Source organism: Papilio xuthus, unplaced genomic scaffold (genome assembly GCF_000836235.2).
Source record: "Papilio xuthus unplaced genomic scaffold, Pxut_1.1 DF826938.1, whole genome shotgun sequence".
Classification (NCBI taxonomy): Eukaryota; Metazoa; Arthropoda; class Insecta; order Lepidoptera; family Papilionidae; genus Papilio; species Papilio xuthus.
The window spans coordinates 571,370-591,740 of NW_013531711.1; the positions used below are offsets into that span (position 1 = coordinate 571,370).

The following is a 20,371-nucleotide window of genomic DNA, read 5'->3' on the forward strand; positions in this document are numbered from 1 at the left end:
AAGACTGAAATAATCCATTTCCCTTTCATCACACGATGTTATTCAATGAATTCATAGCGTCTTAGATGTTCTTGTTTAATATTTAACTTGGCCTCAAACATTGATAGACGGCATTGAGAGAAATGTGACCTGTTGATTGCAAGACATGCCTTATCATGGCAAAGTATCAAAATATATTAGAATCATTGATTTTCAGTTAATAATTGAATATTCATACTACAATTTACAAAAGAATTTTGTAATCTATATAACGCATGAGCGTCGGTGGCTCAGTGGTCCAGCACTTGACTTGCAATCTGCAAGTCCTGGGTTCGAATCCCGCCATGTACCAATGTGTTTTCCGATTTCCGATTTACATATGTACATTTATCCGACGTTCTTACGGTGAAGGAAAACATCGTGATGCAACCTGCACATATCTGAGAAGTAATTCAAAGATATGTGTGATGTCAACCAACCCGCACTTGGCCAGCGTGGTTGACTATGGCCTAATCACCCTTAACTTAGGGTAGGCTCCGATCCCCTCGGTGGGGACGTATAGTGAGCTGATGATGATATAACGCATTTCTCTCTACTCTTCCGCTTAATACAATATGTATAATAATTTAAACATTCTAAAGGTCAATAAACCTTTCCGTCGAATTATTATAATGTAAACAGCGCTTCTTTCAAATCGAATCGAATTATATCGCATGTTGGGTACATATATACTTCGTACGAATTTACACGCGTTCATAACGTTAAAATGTCGTTGGAAAGCTCTCATCATATTACGAGTATACAAGAGCGTTTTGATTGCTTTTTAAAATTGGATATTTATATACTCAAGGACTGCTGTAAAAATTAAATAAGTAAATATATAACATTACATATTAGTTGTTTTAAATAATTAAAGCATTTTTAAACGATTTGCTGTGAATTAATAAATACCAAACTTATTAAATATCTTATGTGTTCTTCTACACTGTGTTCTACGTCTGTGTCAAATTTCCATAAACATCCATCGACCTAAACATTTGCATTTATAATATTAGTAATTTTATAAACAAACCATTACTGTATTGTTTATTCGGTGGTGGATACATTTGTAGTACAAATAACTATTATTTTTATAGTAACGTTTAAGTTACTAAGGCAACATAATTGCTTCTCTTATAATAAGTGATAGCGTGTCTCTGAGCTGCAATTTTCATAAACAATCACGAATAGTTTGCTCAAGGATTCTGCAATAGAATATTGTGGTGTACATTGAAGTTTTAATTAAAAACTTTGAAAAAAAAAATACTAACCTATTTAAACTTTCGTAAGACATTTTCTCATTACGTGAGTTCAGCCGTAATTTTTAATAAGTGTACTTAAAAAAATTGTTAAATACTAAATTGCAATTGTTTCTCCGTTTTGTGCTACTCAAAACTTTTTTTAAGTTGGCAAACGAGCAAGCGGCCATCTTAATTCGCTAAAATGGCGAAGTGACCGCTACCCATAGACATCCGCAATTAAAGATGCGTTGCCAATCTGTAATTGACGGCGGAACACAGAAGGAAATATTTCCCCTGTCTATGTTTTCTCTTCCTGTCTTCTTATTAAATGTTGGGAAAGGAAAGGAGACAAACATTAGGCCTCAGGCACGTACACTCACGACACGAAACACAGAATTACTTCCCTTCACGCCTGCCGTGTTTACTCATGTGGAGAAAGTGTCCGGAATGACAGTGAACCGTTGGGAATACCCGAGCTATTAGCTTAAGGGAATACGATCGTAGCCGGACGTGATTGATGTAGTCTCCCAGATCGAGAGACATTCAAAACACACGGAGACAAGTCGTGTGAAAATGAAAAATGAAGCTAGATTACCGGAATAAGCGAGGAAATATGTATTGTTCGTATACATATAGATGTGAGGTCGTATCTTATGCGATGTCGAGACGTATATTATTAATGGTAGAGAACAAAATATTTTTATGATGTTGGATTTTACAGACCTACTAGTTTCAGATCCCGATGAGTCTTGAAATATATTGTTGCCGTTCAAACCGATATTAATATTTATTAATTCACCGATTACGCTAAATATTACTTTATGTCACACAGCAAATTGCAAAGAAATTTATAAAAGATACAAGAAAGAGATGAGATATAAAGAAGTCATCATCATCAGCTCACTATACGTCTCCACCGAGGGCCTCGGAGCTAACCCTAAGTTAAGGGTGATTAGGCCATAGTCAACCACGCTGGCCAAGTGCGGGTTGGTTGACTTCACACATATCTTTGAATTACTTCTCAGATATGTGGAGGTTGCATCACGATGTTTTCCTTCACCGTAAGAACGTCGGATAAATGTACATATGTAAATCGGAAATCGAAAAACACATTGGTACATTCGAACCCAGTACCTGCAGATTGCAAGTCAAGTGCTTGACCACTAAGCCACCGACGCTCGATCGACGCAACGATGCGATAAAACAGTACTATGAAAGAATTAAAAAAAAATTGGGAAACTTTTATAATATAAACAATCAATAGACTGATTAACTTGTATATACTGTAACCAAATAAAAGAATATAAATAAAAATTGCAATAATAACATGAGAGCAACTTGACGCAGCTGCTTTGACATATAAAATGTTGAATATCGCGCATGGATTACGTGACCGGAGAGCGAACCACACTGATTATTGTACTCGTATATATATATAACTACACTTAGCTTACTCATATGTTATAATAGAAAAATAATATCTTATTATATAAGAGTTACTACAAAACAAGTAAAAAAATCAATTTTTATGATCCTGTAATTTTCGTTATTCTTAACTAGCTGTCGCCTGTGACTCCGTCCGCGCGGAATTAAAAAGTAATTAGTGCACTACTGTTCTTTTTTCTACATATAGATCTATGCACCCGCTCTGGAGATACTTTCAAACCATCAAACATCCATGAATATATATATATATATATATCCTATCCATCCATCCAAACATTCGCATTTATAATAATAAATAACATAATATTAAGTTTATAAAAATAACGAAAACGAAGAAAAGTAGATTGTTATAAATACGAAAGAAAAACAATGAAAAATTTGATTTCACATTTTATTTTAAAACAACAACGTTTTTAAAATTCTAAAACTTAATTATTAAAAAAATGGTTTATAAATATTAAAAGTGTATACTAATTTATTAATAGAGAATTTTATTTTTGACTTTATATCGCGTTAAACCAATTAGGTGACCGCATTAAAGTCAACCGCGACCGCATCAAGGGGATTGAAAACTGAGTTAAATCTCCGTCCAAATTAAACATATTTAATACTCCTTATTTATGTCATCTGCTTTTTTATTTAACAACATAAATGCTAGCTGTATTTAATCCCACATTTAATATGAATATTATACTCAAGGATCGCAGTAAGACTCGCAAAACTTGTTCTACTTCAGTGCGAAAAATAATTTTTGTAATATTTCGCTTCAGTCACCTCAAAGTGATCAACGTTTAGTAACCTTCAGTTCGATCTCATTATACGTACCCACTGCGAGACTCGGAGCCTATCCAAAGGGGGTGACTAGGCCATAGTCAACCACACCGGTCCAGTGCGAGTAAGTTAACTTCACACGTATCTTAGAATTCCATCGCAGATATGTGCGGGTTACATCACGATGTTTAATTTAACCGTAAGAACGTCGGATAAATGTACATATGTAAATCAAAAATAAAAAACACATTGGTACATAGCGGGATTCGAACCTAGGACCTGCAGGTAATAAGTCAAGTGCTTAAACCCTGAGCCATCGACGCTATGGAATCAATTATTGAGAAAGGATAAATTATTGAGTTTATCTCAGCCATTTATGCATACTAATTTCATCTAAATACTGACATCAAATATTATAATTTATCTTTGCCCCTTTTTACCTTATGTTTAATTTATCATTTTGTATTCCGTTTTCATTGTTTATACATGTTTCAAACAGCCGCCCATCAATCTCAGTGGCTTGGTGGCGAGAGGTAATCAGATTAGCTGCAGCCACCGCTTTGTCGGTCTGCTCTGACGTCATCCATCAACCAACCCTTCCTTAAACCAGACGTTACAAAAACAATTTGTATTAGTTACGTGCGGAAGAAGTTTTTATTTATGCGTGTATTTTGAATTTATTCGTATACGTTACTTATATTTATGCAAACACTAGCACCGCCCGCGACTCTGTCTGTGAAAGTGTTCTTCCAAACTATGTTCTATATGTATGCCAAATTTTATCAAGATCCGTTCAGCCATTATGGTGATATAAACTCCATCCATCCATCTAAACATTCGCATTTATAATATTGATAGGATTTACGTATTAGTACGTGAAGTATGTATTTACTTGATTTATAGTTTTTATTATAAGAATATTAATGTGAGAAACTATATATTTTGTAGTTAAACCCTTAAGTTCTTTTAGTAAAAATGATTTTTTTTTACAACATTGACAATAGAAATTAATTGTTTTGTTAACAATATGAACTTGACATTGACGTTAATCTAGAGAGACGATCAAATTAAGCATCAACTCTCCAATTAGAGCACCGCACCACATAAACAACACATTTCTCAAGATTTTTATCTAATATTCAATATTTTTATAACTGTCAACTCCTTTTTTTCATAATGCTTTATGAATACTCCACGACACGAGGAGTACGCGGTAGTTATGTGGGATTCTCTTCCGGATGGGAAGCATACCCACTAAGCCCCTCTGTTCCTCCTACGCATCATGGCGAGACCACGGGCAAGCTTGCGTTTTCGTCCGCGACCTCGCCTGCATAACAGTCAACTCGTAATTGTAATCTCCACATAGTTGCCATTAGCTAATTCATTTTACAATATTATTAATAAAATATTATATAAACATACTTAGTACATATTTTAATTATTATGTAATAACAATCAAACAGATCCAATTATTAAAACAAGCTAATTCTATGGAAAGCCAATAATTGTTAACAAAATAAAGAGAGTCAAAACATTTTGAACTAGTTTATTTGGTACCCGGCAAGTAGAGTTACTCAAAGTTGAAATTATAGGGCTTTATAAGGCTGTTGAAACTATTTTTGCTTATCCTAAGAAGTCATCATAAGAGCGTCGGTGGCCCAGGGGTCAAGCACTTGACTTACAATCTGCAGGTCTTGGGTTCGAATCCCGCCATGTACCATTGTGTTTTTCGATTTCCGATTTATATATGTACATTTATCCGACGTTCTTACGGCGAAGGAAATCATCGTGATGCAACCTGAACATATCTGAGAAGAAATTCAAAGATATGTGTGAAGTCAACCAACCCGCACTTGGCCAGCGTGGTTGACTATGGCCTAGTCACCCGTAACTTAGGGTAGACTCCGTTGGGGACGTATGATGAAGAAGTCACCGTCAGAATGTAACACCGTGTTGTAAATTGGTTTTAATACTTTTAAAAATCGACGTTTTCACAGCGTTAAAAACCTCGGAACTATATTCATGGATCTACGGCTTATCTAACACGAATATAACGCATTATGTCTGTAGTTTATTGTCGAATAAAATGCCAAGAGCTTTATAGACATCAACCGAATCACATTTATATTATTCTGTTTAGGGCGAATCGCTGAAAGTGGATCTTGCAATGGAGATTATCTTTGGGTGTGTTTTATCTATTCTTATTGCTAAACGATTTTCAACCATAGGATGTAAGAAGGTAAGTTGGAAATTGTATGAGGTGGTAATACCTCGTTATAATAAAAGATAACCTCAGGTATTTTAGATTAGTGCTGACAGTAGATTCGTAAATCTCAAAGGATATATTTTAGGTGTCGTACAATTCTGACTTATTGAGGCAATATTATTGCTTTTTATATATTAGATAAAAATATGATGTTATAGGTACATTTATGACGGCAATATAGTTCATTTACATGTAGACGAATAGATTAAATATTTTATTTCATCAACAACAACATAACTCACTCCCGTAATCCACAGGCAAAGCACAGACCACGGAACTCTATGGCACGGTCCTGACACAACTCTCTTGCTTCTTCTACATTCTTATGTTTACGCTTACATGCACTTTATTTCCTTAAAAACCTAAATGTTCTGATAGGAATAACATTTGTATGTGTAATTTGAACCAACGTTCTATTGTCGTATATCACTCACATACTCATTATCCGAGTAATGATTATAAAATTTGACACTCTGTATCGTATGCGAATAAAATTTATAGTAACCAATTTATAATATCACTTAAAGCCGTTCATTTTCCCCGAAACATTTAATTAAGTCCGACCCACGCACGTTTCCGCGCAGGCCAATTAATTACATTGCAACCTATGAAGCTTCACTATACATAAAATACTTATATATCAAACGTATATACTAAGAAAGTGTGTCATTAAAAGAATCCGAAACGATCAATCATACAGATGACTGTAGTAAAAACGCGAGGTATGTTATCAGATAGACATCCCCTATCACTGCCTACTCCTCTAGCATGCATAGCATCATACGGTGACTTTACATTCTTACTAGATCAAAATTCTAGATAGCAAGACAATATTTTTCGGTACCTATTTATGTGTCTACAGTAGAAAATAAAATTTAATTGAACCTAAAACTAAACACTGCTCCACTATGTTCAACTACCCATAGTGAACCTTGTAATACAATAAAATAAAATTAGCAACACAACTGTACAATTGGTGTTAGTACAACGTTTAAATTGCATTAATAGGCGTAAGCTATAATACTTTGTATAGGCACTCTGAAGCTCAATCGCTCACGCGTTAGCCTTCAACAAACGCAAAGCGAGCCGAGTGAGGTATTGATTGATCGACCTCGGGCCCGGCTGCATCCAAGCATAGCAAGTGCACATTACTACGATGCTAAAACTCACACTGTTCTCACTCTTATATAGCTAAATAAGTGCTTTTCTATTCCCTGAATTTTAAGCTTAACCTTACAAGGCTCTAGTTTCATAGCTATAGCTGTAGGAACGATAAAAATCAGTTTTCTACACACAGTACTGGGTTCTTTGTATTGTTAATACCTATCAATAATCAATGATATACCAAAGCTGTATTCGAACTTCGAAACTGCAAACTTCGAGTGATAAAAAAGTGAGAACCCATAGTAATGATAAGGGGTTGTAAAACAAGAGCTTTGTATTCGTACCTTTGTGGCTATAATAATATAATATTATGAATGTGACAGTTCGTTGAGCGCTGGAGATAGCAAAATGTACCTCATTGGATGTAATTGTTTCAGATAAAACGTGGTAACTGGCAATCTTGAAAAGAGGGTCGTTTCAATTCTCCTTTTCAACGCAAATACGCATATTTTCATCCAAATACTGCTAGAAATTCTTTTGAGAATTTTACATATAAAGTAAAACCCAACAATCAGCTCCTATTAAAACTTTGTCAACGTAGTAAATGGTTAAAAGAATTAAACCTCAAAACATCATTTTAAAAATAATCATTTAAATAACCGGCTAGCATAGAATTTCTATTTCTTTTCTAATCAACTGGAATAATATAAATGCTTGACCTACATTTCCCAAATTATTTACACTGAAATCAACTAAAAATAACACGGACGGGTTTCTAATATTTTAATTGAGGCTATTGTGCAGATGCCAAGTGCTATCTTAATTCAAAATTAATTAGATTTAAGAGAATAAACAGTTAAGTTGAAATATTGAAAGCTGGCTCATTTTGTACCATTTTAATATTATATTTGCAATAAAATTTTATGCAATTCTTATATTATTAAGATCTTGTTATGGGTTACTATTTGCTGAATAAACTACGTATCTATACTTACATGTAGTAAATATTATAAAGAAGAAAAATTTGATTTTTTGTTTGCACTCCGAAACTATTGAACCCATTAGAAAAATTCTTTAACTGTTGGGAAGCTACACTATCATATGTGACATAAGCAATTTTAATTACTAGATTTATTTATTCCGTGCGGACAAAGTCGCGGACAACTGCTATGCTTTATCCAGTTATTTGTTTATCTAATTTATTTTATAGTACAAAGCGGCTAACGAGCGAACCGTCACAAATAGACTATAGATATTTAAAACAAGGTAAAAGATTTTGTTATCAGCCTTAATTTCTGAGAAACGTATAATAGTTCGTGTTACTAGATTTGCGTACTTCTCTAAAGCCGGATTATTGGTTACAATAAAAGCTCCGTTTGGTCTAATTCGTGAGAATCTCATCACTCGAGCGTCTGTAACGTTTTGTTCGCACGATATAATTCACCTCCAGCCTCGTTACTCCAAATGTTATTGTATGAAGTTAACCATTTACTGTAAAGAGAAGTGTTCTAATGTGTATATGAAAAGTATTCATATGTTTTTATCACTTACATTTATATTGTTTGTATTGTTATTGTAATTTGAAGACGTTACCTAAATGATAATCGATTTCAGTAAACTTTTTATCAGCTATCAAATGGCTAGAAGAACAAAGGGCATCTTTTAAATTCCGCCTTTTTCGTACTTCTTACTAATATTATAAACGCGACTGTTTCGATGGTGGATGGATGGATGTTTAGATGTATCTCCATAACGGCTCCATGGGTCTCAATAAAATTTGGCATACATCTAAACATCGTTTGGATGAACACATAGGTTAATATATTTTTTTTTCTTTTCGCGCGGACGGAGTCGCTGGCGTCAGCTAGTGATACAATAAACATGGGAGTATTCATAGCACCGGTCTGAGCCTATGTAAACTTTCTGTTTTCAGATTAAAGGCACCTCACGTTCTGCGCTAGTAATTTCGGTTCAGAGATGACGTAAGTTATTCACTTAGTATTCAATCATCTACATACGTAAGGCCTTAAGCAATTTACTTAGATTGCCTTGTAAAAGAAGTGAAGTTAGAAATACGTGACTTGAATCTAGTTTTCATGTCATAACATGTCTTCATGAAGTCTTTTTCTTTAATCACCGTGAATATTTTTGGTTGCAAATTGTTTAAAAATTTAATAACAAAAACAAAAGTAAAATAAAAAGAAAAAATATTTTGGTTTTTATTTCAATAGAAGTATATTACGTGCTTTATTTAAACATAATTTTAGCATATATTTAATATGCTGTAAGTTTTGAAAATACGTCATCATGGAAATTTAAAAATGGAGCTCCGTGATCATCATTATTTTGTATTACGACGATAATAAGGTACATCATTTTGCGCGAAATAAAAAAAAAACTTAGTGAGTAGCCTATGTGGGAGTAAGGGGTATGAGACCAACATCTTTTTCATGGCAAATGTCAACCTGCACGTGGTACCCTGTTGAACAACGGACCAGGCTCTGACGACCGATCAGTCTGACGGAATAATCAGACTTGTACGGATTTATCACCTAATATCCGAGGATTTCCCTGACTCAAGAGGGTAGGTTTTGGTGTGTCAGATGGATGTCAGATCAAACTTCGCCAAATCTTCTGGGTGTAAGATGGATAGGTTACAGAATATAAAAACGAAGACGGATTGGGATAGCTGACCCCACCACCTTGTGGAATGCAAGCTAGGCAGAGAAAGAGAGAGAGAGTAGCCTTTGTGTTAGTCTAGACTATGTTTTCGAAGGTTTTTTGTTTCAAACGAACATCTTTCCATCAATAAAGTAACATAAAACAAAAATATGTAGCAAATTACATAATCAACTTATACGGTCCACATTCGGGCAAAAAAAAAACTCTACTTAATATGACTATGATGGATGTAGACTGGACGTTACTTTTTTTTATGATAAATTACTATTTCCTTGGCAGTGGAAAATTCGTATCGTGACAAGTTTTTCTAGCTTATCATTTGTCACTATGGTACTACTGTAAAGAAATAAAAATTGCAACGACTTTGAATAAATTTTCCAAGTTTATCCAGCTTATTTTGTCAATATGTTATTTGGCAAAGTCAAAAATGTTATAAATCAAGTAAAACATGTTTGCAATTTTGTATGCAGACAAAAATGTATTAATCAACCTTTGCTAAAGTATACACAGACATTTTAATGACAAAATGTCCACTATCATATAAGTACATTGCTTAAAATTGCCATTAATTTTTTCCCTGTATCTCTCTTTACCCGTATCATCTCTTTACCTTGACCAGGTGTATATGTCTATCAATAAATACCACACTTCATTTCTACATATTATGTTGTGTAATGACGCGAAAAATGGAAGGTTAAATCAGATGTGATCGTACGGTTAGCATAAAAATGTAATAATTTGTATACTATATAAATTAACACATCGACTACTTTATGACTTTGGTATTAATACAAAAAATCAGAATATTACTCAACTATTGTGACTTCTAGAAATCTGCATATCTGACTGTCTAAACATCTCATCTTTTAACAATAATTGAAGGAGTTGATATGTTAATGAGACTCGGATATCTAAGAACTGAGTTCAAAATGAAAATAATAATAAATAAAGCAACACAATAAATAAATCTGCAGGATACAGTCACTATTAGATAATAGTATGGAGGAAATGTAATTTGTTATGTTATTTCGTGCACTTTCTCTGCTGACTGTATGTACATTTTGTATCAGCGTCCTTCACGCCTGTCGCACGCGTTAAATCTCCAATATCGACGTGAACATGCCGACGCTAATTGAATTCTCATTGTTTGTATGGACGTAGTGTCTTATGGGTTTGTCTATTTTTGAATAAAAGAGAAAAAATTCAAATTTTAAATGATTTTTATGAAATAAATTATGTTCTTTAAAATAATAAATAATTTTAAAGTTTAAAAATATTAAAATTATGAAATTTAAATTGTAATTTTTTTCTATTTCTGTTTTTAATTCTTTATTTTTATTTATTTTCAATTTAAATTAAATTCTAGTGATTTAATTCTTTAATTTGTATTTGAGTTTTGAAATTAAAATTCATGACAATTTCAAGTGGTCAAAAATCTTTTATAGATCTTAGTGAAACCTAAAACGAATATTTCTAGTTTTTCTTTGTGGTCTGAAATTAAAAAATACCTTATCAATGTTTTTGCTTCCCTAGAAACAATTAAGCTAAAAAATTAAGTACATTATGAATGTTAATAGGAAATTACTTAGTACTAAATCTCCGTTGAATTTCATCATAAAAGTAGCATGACAATGACAAATATCACAAAAGAATCGATTAGTCATCTCCGACTGACAACCGATGTGTGTGAAAAATGGTCGTCAGCGTTGCGCGACATCTGCTGTCATTTTAGTGTTACCATTTATAAAATGTTCTTTTTATATCACTCATTCATCATTAAATAGATTTAACCTTTTAATTAATTTAAAATACTTCAAAGTCGTTCACCGGTCCTTTATAAGGTAAATTAATACGAGAAATTATAATACATATTCACGTACTAAATTACTAAACACGTGAAGCGAAAACTTTGCACCGCTTTTTTAGAAATCGTGCGAACAGATAAACGTGAAATTTGCATAGACACCTATTCATAAAACGATTTATAATCTTACGAATATTATGCACAAGTTTAGATGTATCCATGGATGTTTTTCAGAAGGTGTCACCAAAAGGACTGCATGGATATCGCTGAAAGGCATAGTCGGGAAAACCAAATAGGCTAGTAATTACGTTTTTTTTAATTCTGCGCAAATGAAGTCGCGGGCAATTGTTAGTCAAGAATAAATTAATTTGTTTATGAATTATGATTGATTTTTAATCAATAAGCCACCGATTGTTTCAATATTAAACAACATTAGTAATAAATAATTTTACCATAGTTAATTATGAAAACCAGTGTTGCATTTACGTCATATAGAAAAGAGCGTAGTTAGTTGCAGGCTATAAATTACTTTTATTACGCACCTAAATGAATTAACCAGTTAATTAAACCAGGCTATTTCATTATAAAGCTAAAGCGAAGTGATCAGAATAAATTTACATACTTTAACGCGACTAAAAGTTTACTGGTTGTAATATGAGAATTGGTCGCTATGTTACATAGACAATTTTTAGAACTCACATTGACAAAGTCAAAATAGATTCAAATGTGTATTTTTTTAATTGACATATAATTTTATCTTTTAGTATTTTATTGCCTTCTTTAGCGTCTTAATGGATTACCAAAGTTATATATATACAGTGGTTTAGAAAGCACAAAACATTTTTATTATTATTATATTAAAACGAACAAACTAATTTGTACGGCCAAATTGGACGTCCTAAAATAGCGTCTATTCCATCACTTTAATAACTCTTCACGTACACAAAAGGGTGTGTTGTGAGTGACCGCATTTTGTTAATTAAGCCTCCTCCGTTGACGCAGAAGGGACCACAAGAAATCTGATAAATGAACCTAATCTACGCGCCGCTACGACATGGCGCTACGACGCGCCGAGCGTAGCTATAATACCTCAAAGGAACATATATATTTACAAGATGAATTACCGCATCATTTCTATGTATTCCTCTCTGTCTTAACTTTGCTTTAAAAATAAATACATACTGGATAAATTATACAGCGTGTCTCGTAAATATAATCCTGAAACCGACTATAGTTTACCCAAGGGTTCAGAAAAATAAAATAAAAAATAATTTCAAGGCGGATCACAAATTGCGAATCTTTTTTGTAATTTACTTTTTTGTAAACGTAAAAAATTAACTTAAATAAGTGGTTTAATCGTTTTTCTCTACAATGTTATAAAATGTTTCTTAGCATGATGGTAAACAAGAAAGGATGGTTGTGTGAATTTACAATTTTTTTTAAGTATTTACCTTAATTTAAAGTGCGAAATAATTTATACAGAACCTTTTTAATGGATTAGTTATTTAAACACTTCCAACTACTTGCGTTATAATATACCTAATTAAGCATAAATTTACATACTAGTGACGTCACAGTAAAGCACGTCATATAAATTGGCTCCTTAACTTAAGCAGTGTCGTTGCAAGAAATAATTTAGGCAGTTAGCAAGCGCCTGTCGGAGCGACGCCGAATATAAATTAGTGTTGATCTCTTCACTACGAAGTCACTCATAAACTTTTCAAAGAGACCTTATTAACAAACAAATACTTTGATGAAGTAATAAATTAAAGATATTTTATGTCAAACACAAACCAAAAGAAATTTACACAAAGTTTAGTTAATTATATTTTTATTAAACAGACAAAAAAGCGCTGATACTTGTGAACATCTCATAAAGGAGAAATACTCTCTATACAAAGACCGGGAGTCTTCTGTGAATATACCCAAAAACTAGAAATTTAAGATATTGAATTTAATTTGTACGCATATATGTTAAATTCTATACATATTTGATTTTTCTTTCAAACAAAATGTTGGTGCAAAACAATAACCCATTCGAGAGATTGGAAGATTAACTACATTGTCAGTATCATTATAGACAAGCCGATTTAAAATACACATTATAAAGACTTGTCATATTTTCAGGGTTCTGCAACTCGAAAGAACAAAACGGAACCTGTTTACCAATTTGTTGTTTGTCCGTCTGTCTGTCAAGACCCTTTTTGTATAAGTACAGGATAATATAACTCTCTCAGTGAGCTGGGGGCCGCTTCCGCGAAATAATACCAGTGCCACTCATCCTGATGAAGGGCCCCCGATGGGCTCGAAACTAGTCGGTGCCGCCACCGGACGTATATACGTGAGTGTTTAGCCGTGTTTATATATCAGTTTAGTATAATGTCTCACAAAAGTTTGAATAATTTAATATAACTCTAGTATTTAATATGCATATTTACAATTCATATTACCATCGATCCGTTTGTACCTAGTTTAATATTATAAAAGTGATAACAATATAGTGTTACTTTATCGGAAAATGATTAGTTCACATTATCTTATCAGATATTTTTACTTTACCATCAAAAACATCGCACTTATCTTTATCTCTTTTAAAAATAGAAACAAAAACATGTATTAATAATACGCAGTATGTATTACGGTGAATGAAATCATTGAAGAAATTCAAAGATATGTATGAAGTTAACCTAGCAGCAGTGCCAGCGTTGTTTAACTACGGCCTAGTCATCCCTAACTAAGGTAAGGCTCTGAGCTTATCTTCTGCAGTATAAAATCAAAGTTATATTGAGTTACAATCGAATCATAGTCGCTACCAGTCACTGCCCACTGAAAGACTTGAGCCTCCTCTAAGTTAGACAAAAAAGGCAAAAGTTTAAACCTTAGAGTACAAATATTCAATAGTTTGATTACCTTTGAAAATGGCAAAATTGTTTTCACAATTTATTTATACAAATTACCTTTTAAATTACACAACACAATATTTTTCAAATAAGGGGACAAACAAACTGTTTATCGTTAACATTCAGATATCACCGACACCCATGATTGTATGCAACTCAGAAAATGTGCGGCCCTAAAGTATCTACACGTATAAGTTATAAGCTTATAAGGTAGATTCGATGTATACAATGACCCTAAAAGTAACCGGATATTAAGGTGAAGGTAATATATCAGGCACCTTCCTATTTGCGACGCTTTGATGTCCAAATCAATTACCTATACACAGTACTTCAGTGAAGCAGGATGTTGTAGCTAAAATCAATTTATGTTACGAGATGCTTCGCTTACATGTTGTGTGTTTCATATGCTATTTTAAAATTAAATATTTTATGATTTTAATTTCAGTCCTAATTTGACTAATTTATGTATAGTTATCTAATAAATATTATGGACGTCAACGTAGTATCGTTCAACAGTGGTAGAGCCGGCTTTAACATCTTCGCACGTATTGGTCCGGCTCGCCCGGTGAAATACCATGACCACACAGAAGACAGGCGTCAAGTGGAATCAATTCCGCGTTTCGCCTGATGTGAGTCCCGAAGGCCTAATTTTTTCTCTTCCCACCCTTTTTCTTATAAGGAAAGGATGGGAAGTGGAAGTGGACATTCCGGATGAATATGCATAGAAAGGGAAAATATTTTCTTTCTGTGCATCTTTCCTCCGTCGATTAAAGGTAGGCAACGCATATGCAATTGCGTATGTCTATGGGCAACGATCACTTCGCTATTTCAGCGGTTTCAGGTGGCTACACGCATGTTTGCCGCCCTATGACATAAAGAAAACGTGGTTATAAAAAGAGTATGTTTTACCCTTAATATGTATCACCAAAACTGTAGTCAAATAAAATTACGTAGTTATAGTACAGTTTTGTATATATAACTACGTAATTTTATTTGACATATCACATTCTAGAAATATACATTTTTATGTATACAAAATATCTTAACCCTGTCATTGAAAATGTTTCCAAAATAATATTCGAGGGTTTTGAGATTTTTAGTAATAAAAGAAAGGAATTCCGCCTTTGACCTTCGACCAAAATACGCACCTATATTTATAGGCTATCAAATATTTTATGTATGCGCTTATAACAAGAAATCTGAACGTCGCTCTGAAGTTTACTTTGGTAAGCTATTTAATTATATTTATAATTCAAAATTTCACAATAATTAATTTAATATGAATATATCTCCTAAAAAACTAAAAGGGATCCTTGTACCCCAATCTAATTTATTTTATATAATTTCAAACGAAATATGTAAAGAATTCCAAAAAATATTTAATACTTTTACTGCACGCTTTTAAAACAAAACAATAACATATTGTCGTGAGTTTCCGAAACCAAAATCTCCATCCTTGTCATTATCTCTAACAAAGTAGAGATAGCAATAAGTTCTAAATAGGGATTTTGACCTCAGAAACTCACGATATTTCTCTGTATATGAAGTCTGGAATAGTTTATGAAACTCTCGAATATTCGAACTCAATATTGTCAATAAGAAATTTAAAGTTATTGAAGATCCGGAATGTCGGTTAATTAAACAAGTTTGTAGACAAGCTCTTTGTGGATTAATAAAACCACGGATATATACGGATTACCAAGAAACTATATATATCGATTACGGATAGTACTATAGGCGAATTCGGAATACTTTGAAACTTTTTAATAGCATTTTATGAATTTTTTCAAAAGTTTTTATTACATACTAGCTATCGCCCGCGACTGTGTCCGCGCGTAATTTAAAAACTTAATTAGTATCCTATGTGTTCTTCCACACTATGGTCTACGTCTATGCCAAATTTCATCAAGATCCATTGAGCCGTTTCGGAGATACGTTCTTATAAACATTCTTCTTATCATTCGCATTTATAATATTAGTAAATTTACTGGATAAAATTATGTTTGATCTATTAAATATTAATATAATGTTTCCATATATTCTCAATATTAGTGTAGTTTTTTTTACTTAATTCTGATTATATTTTCATAGTTTCCAGTTTGCCGTACTCCCCCCATTCAATAAACAATGCAGCCTTTGTCCGCGGGGACCAATTATATTGGATCGAGGACACATTTTTAAAATTTCATAACTCTCCCCTCAATGGATAAAACATTCAACATTTCCTCCACTTTGATGTCGGTCCTCTGTTACGTAACGTTGCATGACAAAATAATTTCCGTACTGTAGCATATCAATTTGCTTTTTAATCTTTATTTTGTACTAGCTGACGCTAGACTCCGTCCTCGCGGAATTAAAAAAGCATAGTAGCCTACATATATTATATGTTCTTCCAGTCTTTGCTCTATATGTATGTCAAATTTGATCGCTATCCATGCAAACAAGAATCATCCATCTAAACATTTGCATTTATAATATTAGTAAGAAGTCATGAGAAAAGCATGAAAAGTTTTATAGTCGCAACTGTCTCAACCAAACTTAAATTATTCAATAGTATTTTTAAACGCTTTGTTATAGGATTAAGACATGGATTAATAAATTGTTATGAGTAAAATCAAATTGTATATTGAAATCCTATGAAAACAGTACAACCATAAAGTAGTATAACGAAAATTACGCATCACAAACACGAGGATTCTTAAGAAAAATTCCAATGTTTTATTGTCTTCCTCAAACGTCCTTGGTCCCTTTAAGTAATCTGTGATTTATTGCACTCGTAAACAAAGTCTTACGATGTTTACGTCAGTAGAGTTGTGTTAAAAGATAGTCAACTACTACTAAATATTATATTTACTGTCCATTTTTATTATAATTATCAAGTATAGTTAATATAAAATATTGTATACAGGATTTTTTTTAAAGTAAAAAGTGGCAAACAAGGAATTAACCACCTGTTTTTACAAAAAATTGCAAAGCGACCGCTGCCCTCAGACATCTCCAGTCAGTTGTAGTTGTTTGCCTACCTTTAATGAACAGAGAAGTAAACGTATTATAAGCCATTATTCTCGTGCCATCTATGTCCCTTCCCCCGTCGAGTACAAAGTACCAGAATATAAAAAAAAACTGTAAACTAAATAAAAGGAAAAGTCGTAGATTTACAATTTTCCAGACATTATTAAAAATGTGAAGTGAGAGGAAAATTTCAATTTCTTACAAACGCAATGATCGTACAAATGAGCTGTTTAACTTGACTGTCGCTTTTAGAAATAAAAAATTAAGCAAGTTGTTGCGCGGAATAAAGATTAGGTACAAAATTATATAAAGACCTTATTTCAAATTGTAATTCAATAAGAATGCAAAATGTAAATATAAAATATTCATTAAAATATAAGAATTTACCGCGTATTATTGTATCGATGGAAATTAAAATTTTTAAGGTTTATATTTATTATTTAAAACATTAACAATTGAATTAACAAGTTCAAGAAGATTATTAGGAAAGAGGGAAAGGCAAAAGTGTTATTTTAAAATATTAACACTGTTTCGGTAACACAGCTCTATAAAATAAGCGAATATAATATTGAAGTTGTTTGTATTTGTTTTGTTTTTTTACGAGAATGATAGAGAAGACAATTTGTTTTTTAAACATGTAAACATGCAACAGTAAAACAGTACAAAACAGTAAACCCCAACAGCAAGGTTATTGGTCCACATGAGAACTTGATGCGTAATCTAAAACTCATAAGAATTGTTAATAGGTACTTAATAAAAGATCTAAAAATTAAACAACAAGACGTAAAACAAACACCTCGACGCAAACCGACTTAATAATAGAAAATACGAGGAGCTAAATATAAATGAAAACCTGACACTTACTCAACAAAGGTCTTTCAATTAACGAGTTATAAAGTTCCATCAGGCGCTTCGAGAATGGCTTGATTTGATGGAGAGCCTTATGTAAAATATTCGCCGAATTCCCTTGTTCGGGCATTTCAATCAAATTTATTGAGCGCGCCGAAGTCAGGTGTAAATTGGTTTAAATTAAGCATAAATCAAATGAATTATAAAGCACTCTAAAGTTGATTAAGTCATACAATAAACCTTTTTATTGAATATAGTTCTTTTAGATTGATTTTTCTCAAATACGTTGTTCATACAATAGTCAACTGACACATCGTGTTGTCCTATGATACAAGACTTCAGTCTGCTGTCCTTTTACATATATTCCCTTCTTTTCATTTTAGAAAAAAAAAACTGTAGGTCATCTCCCTGACCATGTCCCACTTACAATGGATCAGCTCACCAGATTTCTGTACTCCAAGTCCAAAAAATATCTGAAAGTAATGAAGTAAAGTTGATTAAATAAATCGGAATCATAGTAGACTGAACTTGTCCAACCGTCTACAATTCATCGCAGTCCCTTTTAAACTATATAACAATATAATTTTCTTATTCCACAGGTAGCAAGAATGCGGTCTGATTAGATAAGATAAGTTATGACGCGGGCCGCGCTCGGATACGACGCGAAAATGTTGCAGGAATTCCAATTCACGGAAATTGTAAGACCGTCGAGAGATCTGAATGAAATGAGAAATTTAATTTAAAACTTGAGATGTATAATGTTGCTGCCGGTAATGAAAACTTCTTCGGCATAAACTAAGTGCTATAACGACTTACTGAAGTAGTTCAAAGTGTAGATAAGTCAAGTGGACATTTTATAGTTACAAAACATTAGTAAATAGTGAAACTGTGTCTAACTTAAAACAAATGTTATTACAAAGTTAGTACTGGAAGTGTGGAGAAGTGATTAACGGATAAGTAATTTTATTGTTGGTTAGTTGGATGATGAAGTGAAGTCATGGGTTGTCAATTGGGTAAGCTAGCAGCGTCAGAGAGGCGCGGCGCAGGCGCGTGCACAGGTCCGGCGCTGACGGACGCGCCGCCGCCGGCCACAGACCCTCGGTTGCCACTCACCGCCAAGCAGAAGTACTCCATGTTGGCCTCATGGAAAGGCATCTCAAGGGCAATGGAGAAGACAGGCATCTGCATGTTTATCAAGTAAGTATTCATGTATCAATATTTCCGAATTGTGTGGATTATTATTTCTTCTTTATATATGATTTTTTATATGTCTTAATTAAAATTTATTTTTATTTTGTATCGTAGTGTCATAACTATGACGGTCAACATATTTCTTTATGACAAGCATCAAATTTACAAAAGATATTTACTATCATATTTGACTTTGACCTTGATTTTTTTTGGCGTAAATATAATTATTTTTATGTATCGTTGTAAACGATAACCAAAGTTTTGTTGACTCTGACGCGAACCGTTTATAAGCAAGAATAAAGACGGCATTGAGTCTCCCAGACGACAAAGTTTCAAACGCCCGAGGCCTTAAGAACAGAAACTCATCAGAGTTGAGCAAATCTAAATATTAAAATACAAACATGGAAATTAAAATTATATTTGGGTTAAGCACATCTCTACAACTTTGTATAAATCATATATAGTAAGGGACGTTTATTTGCTACCCGTTTCAATGAAACTTTAGTTGATCTCAGAGTTTATTAATCGTATAGACTATGGCCTAGTGATTGACTTAGGGTAGGCTCCGAGCCCCTCTGTGGGGACATATAGTGAGCTGATGATGAAGTATTGTTCTATTTATTATGTTTAATTACTCATGTTTAAGAATATTTATTTATATTTATTAGTCATGTAATTTTTAAGTATTTAGCTATAATTACTTAGTTTATGGTTATTGAAATTCTCTCCCAAGTATTGCTGGCGACAGGCTGGCGGCCAGCCAAGCCAAAACATTAATATAAAAACCATTTGCTTCGACCCAACGTTAGTATAAGGCTAGGGAAATGATGAGTTTCTTAATCACATAAACATTCGCTTAGTGGAGTATACTCACACTAAATCAACACTGAGGTTATCACATATCGACTATTAAACTCTTGGAAGGGGTGGCAGTTAAAATTTAATTTTTCTACTACGTAACTTTTTATTATTTGTTAAGGTGATACAGAAATGACCAGATATGCAAAAACTGCCACTTAAGCTTCAATCTCCTGTGACTATAAACGGGTTAAATTTAGCTTTGTAGGTCAACAGGGGTTGTTAGAGG

The 20,371-nt window shown here is 33.0% G+C and overlaps 1 protein-coding gene across 1 annotated transcript in view; it reads left to right on the plus strand.

The window, feature by feature from the left end:
* Nucleotides 1-20,371, plus strand: part of LOC106121795 (neuroglobin) — a 53,671-nt gene that overhangs the window by 15,749 nt on the left and 17,551 nt on the right. The window contains exons 2-3 of the mRNA XM_013317608.1: nucleotides 8,780-8,828; nucleotides 18,693-19,290. Coding sequence (XP_013173062.1) covers nucleotides 19,091-19,290 — 200 coding nt within the window. The 5' untranslated portion in view covers nucleotides 8,780-8,828; nucleotides 18,693-19,090. The remainder of the gene's footprint in view (nucleotides 1-8,779; nucleotides 8,829-18,692; nucleotides 19,291-20,371) is intronic.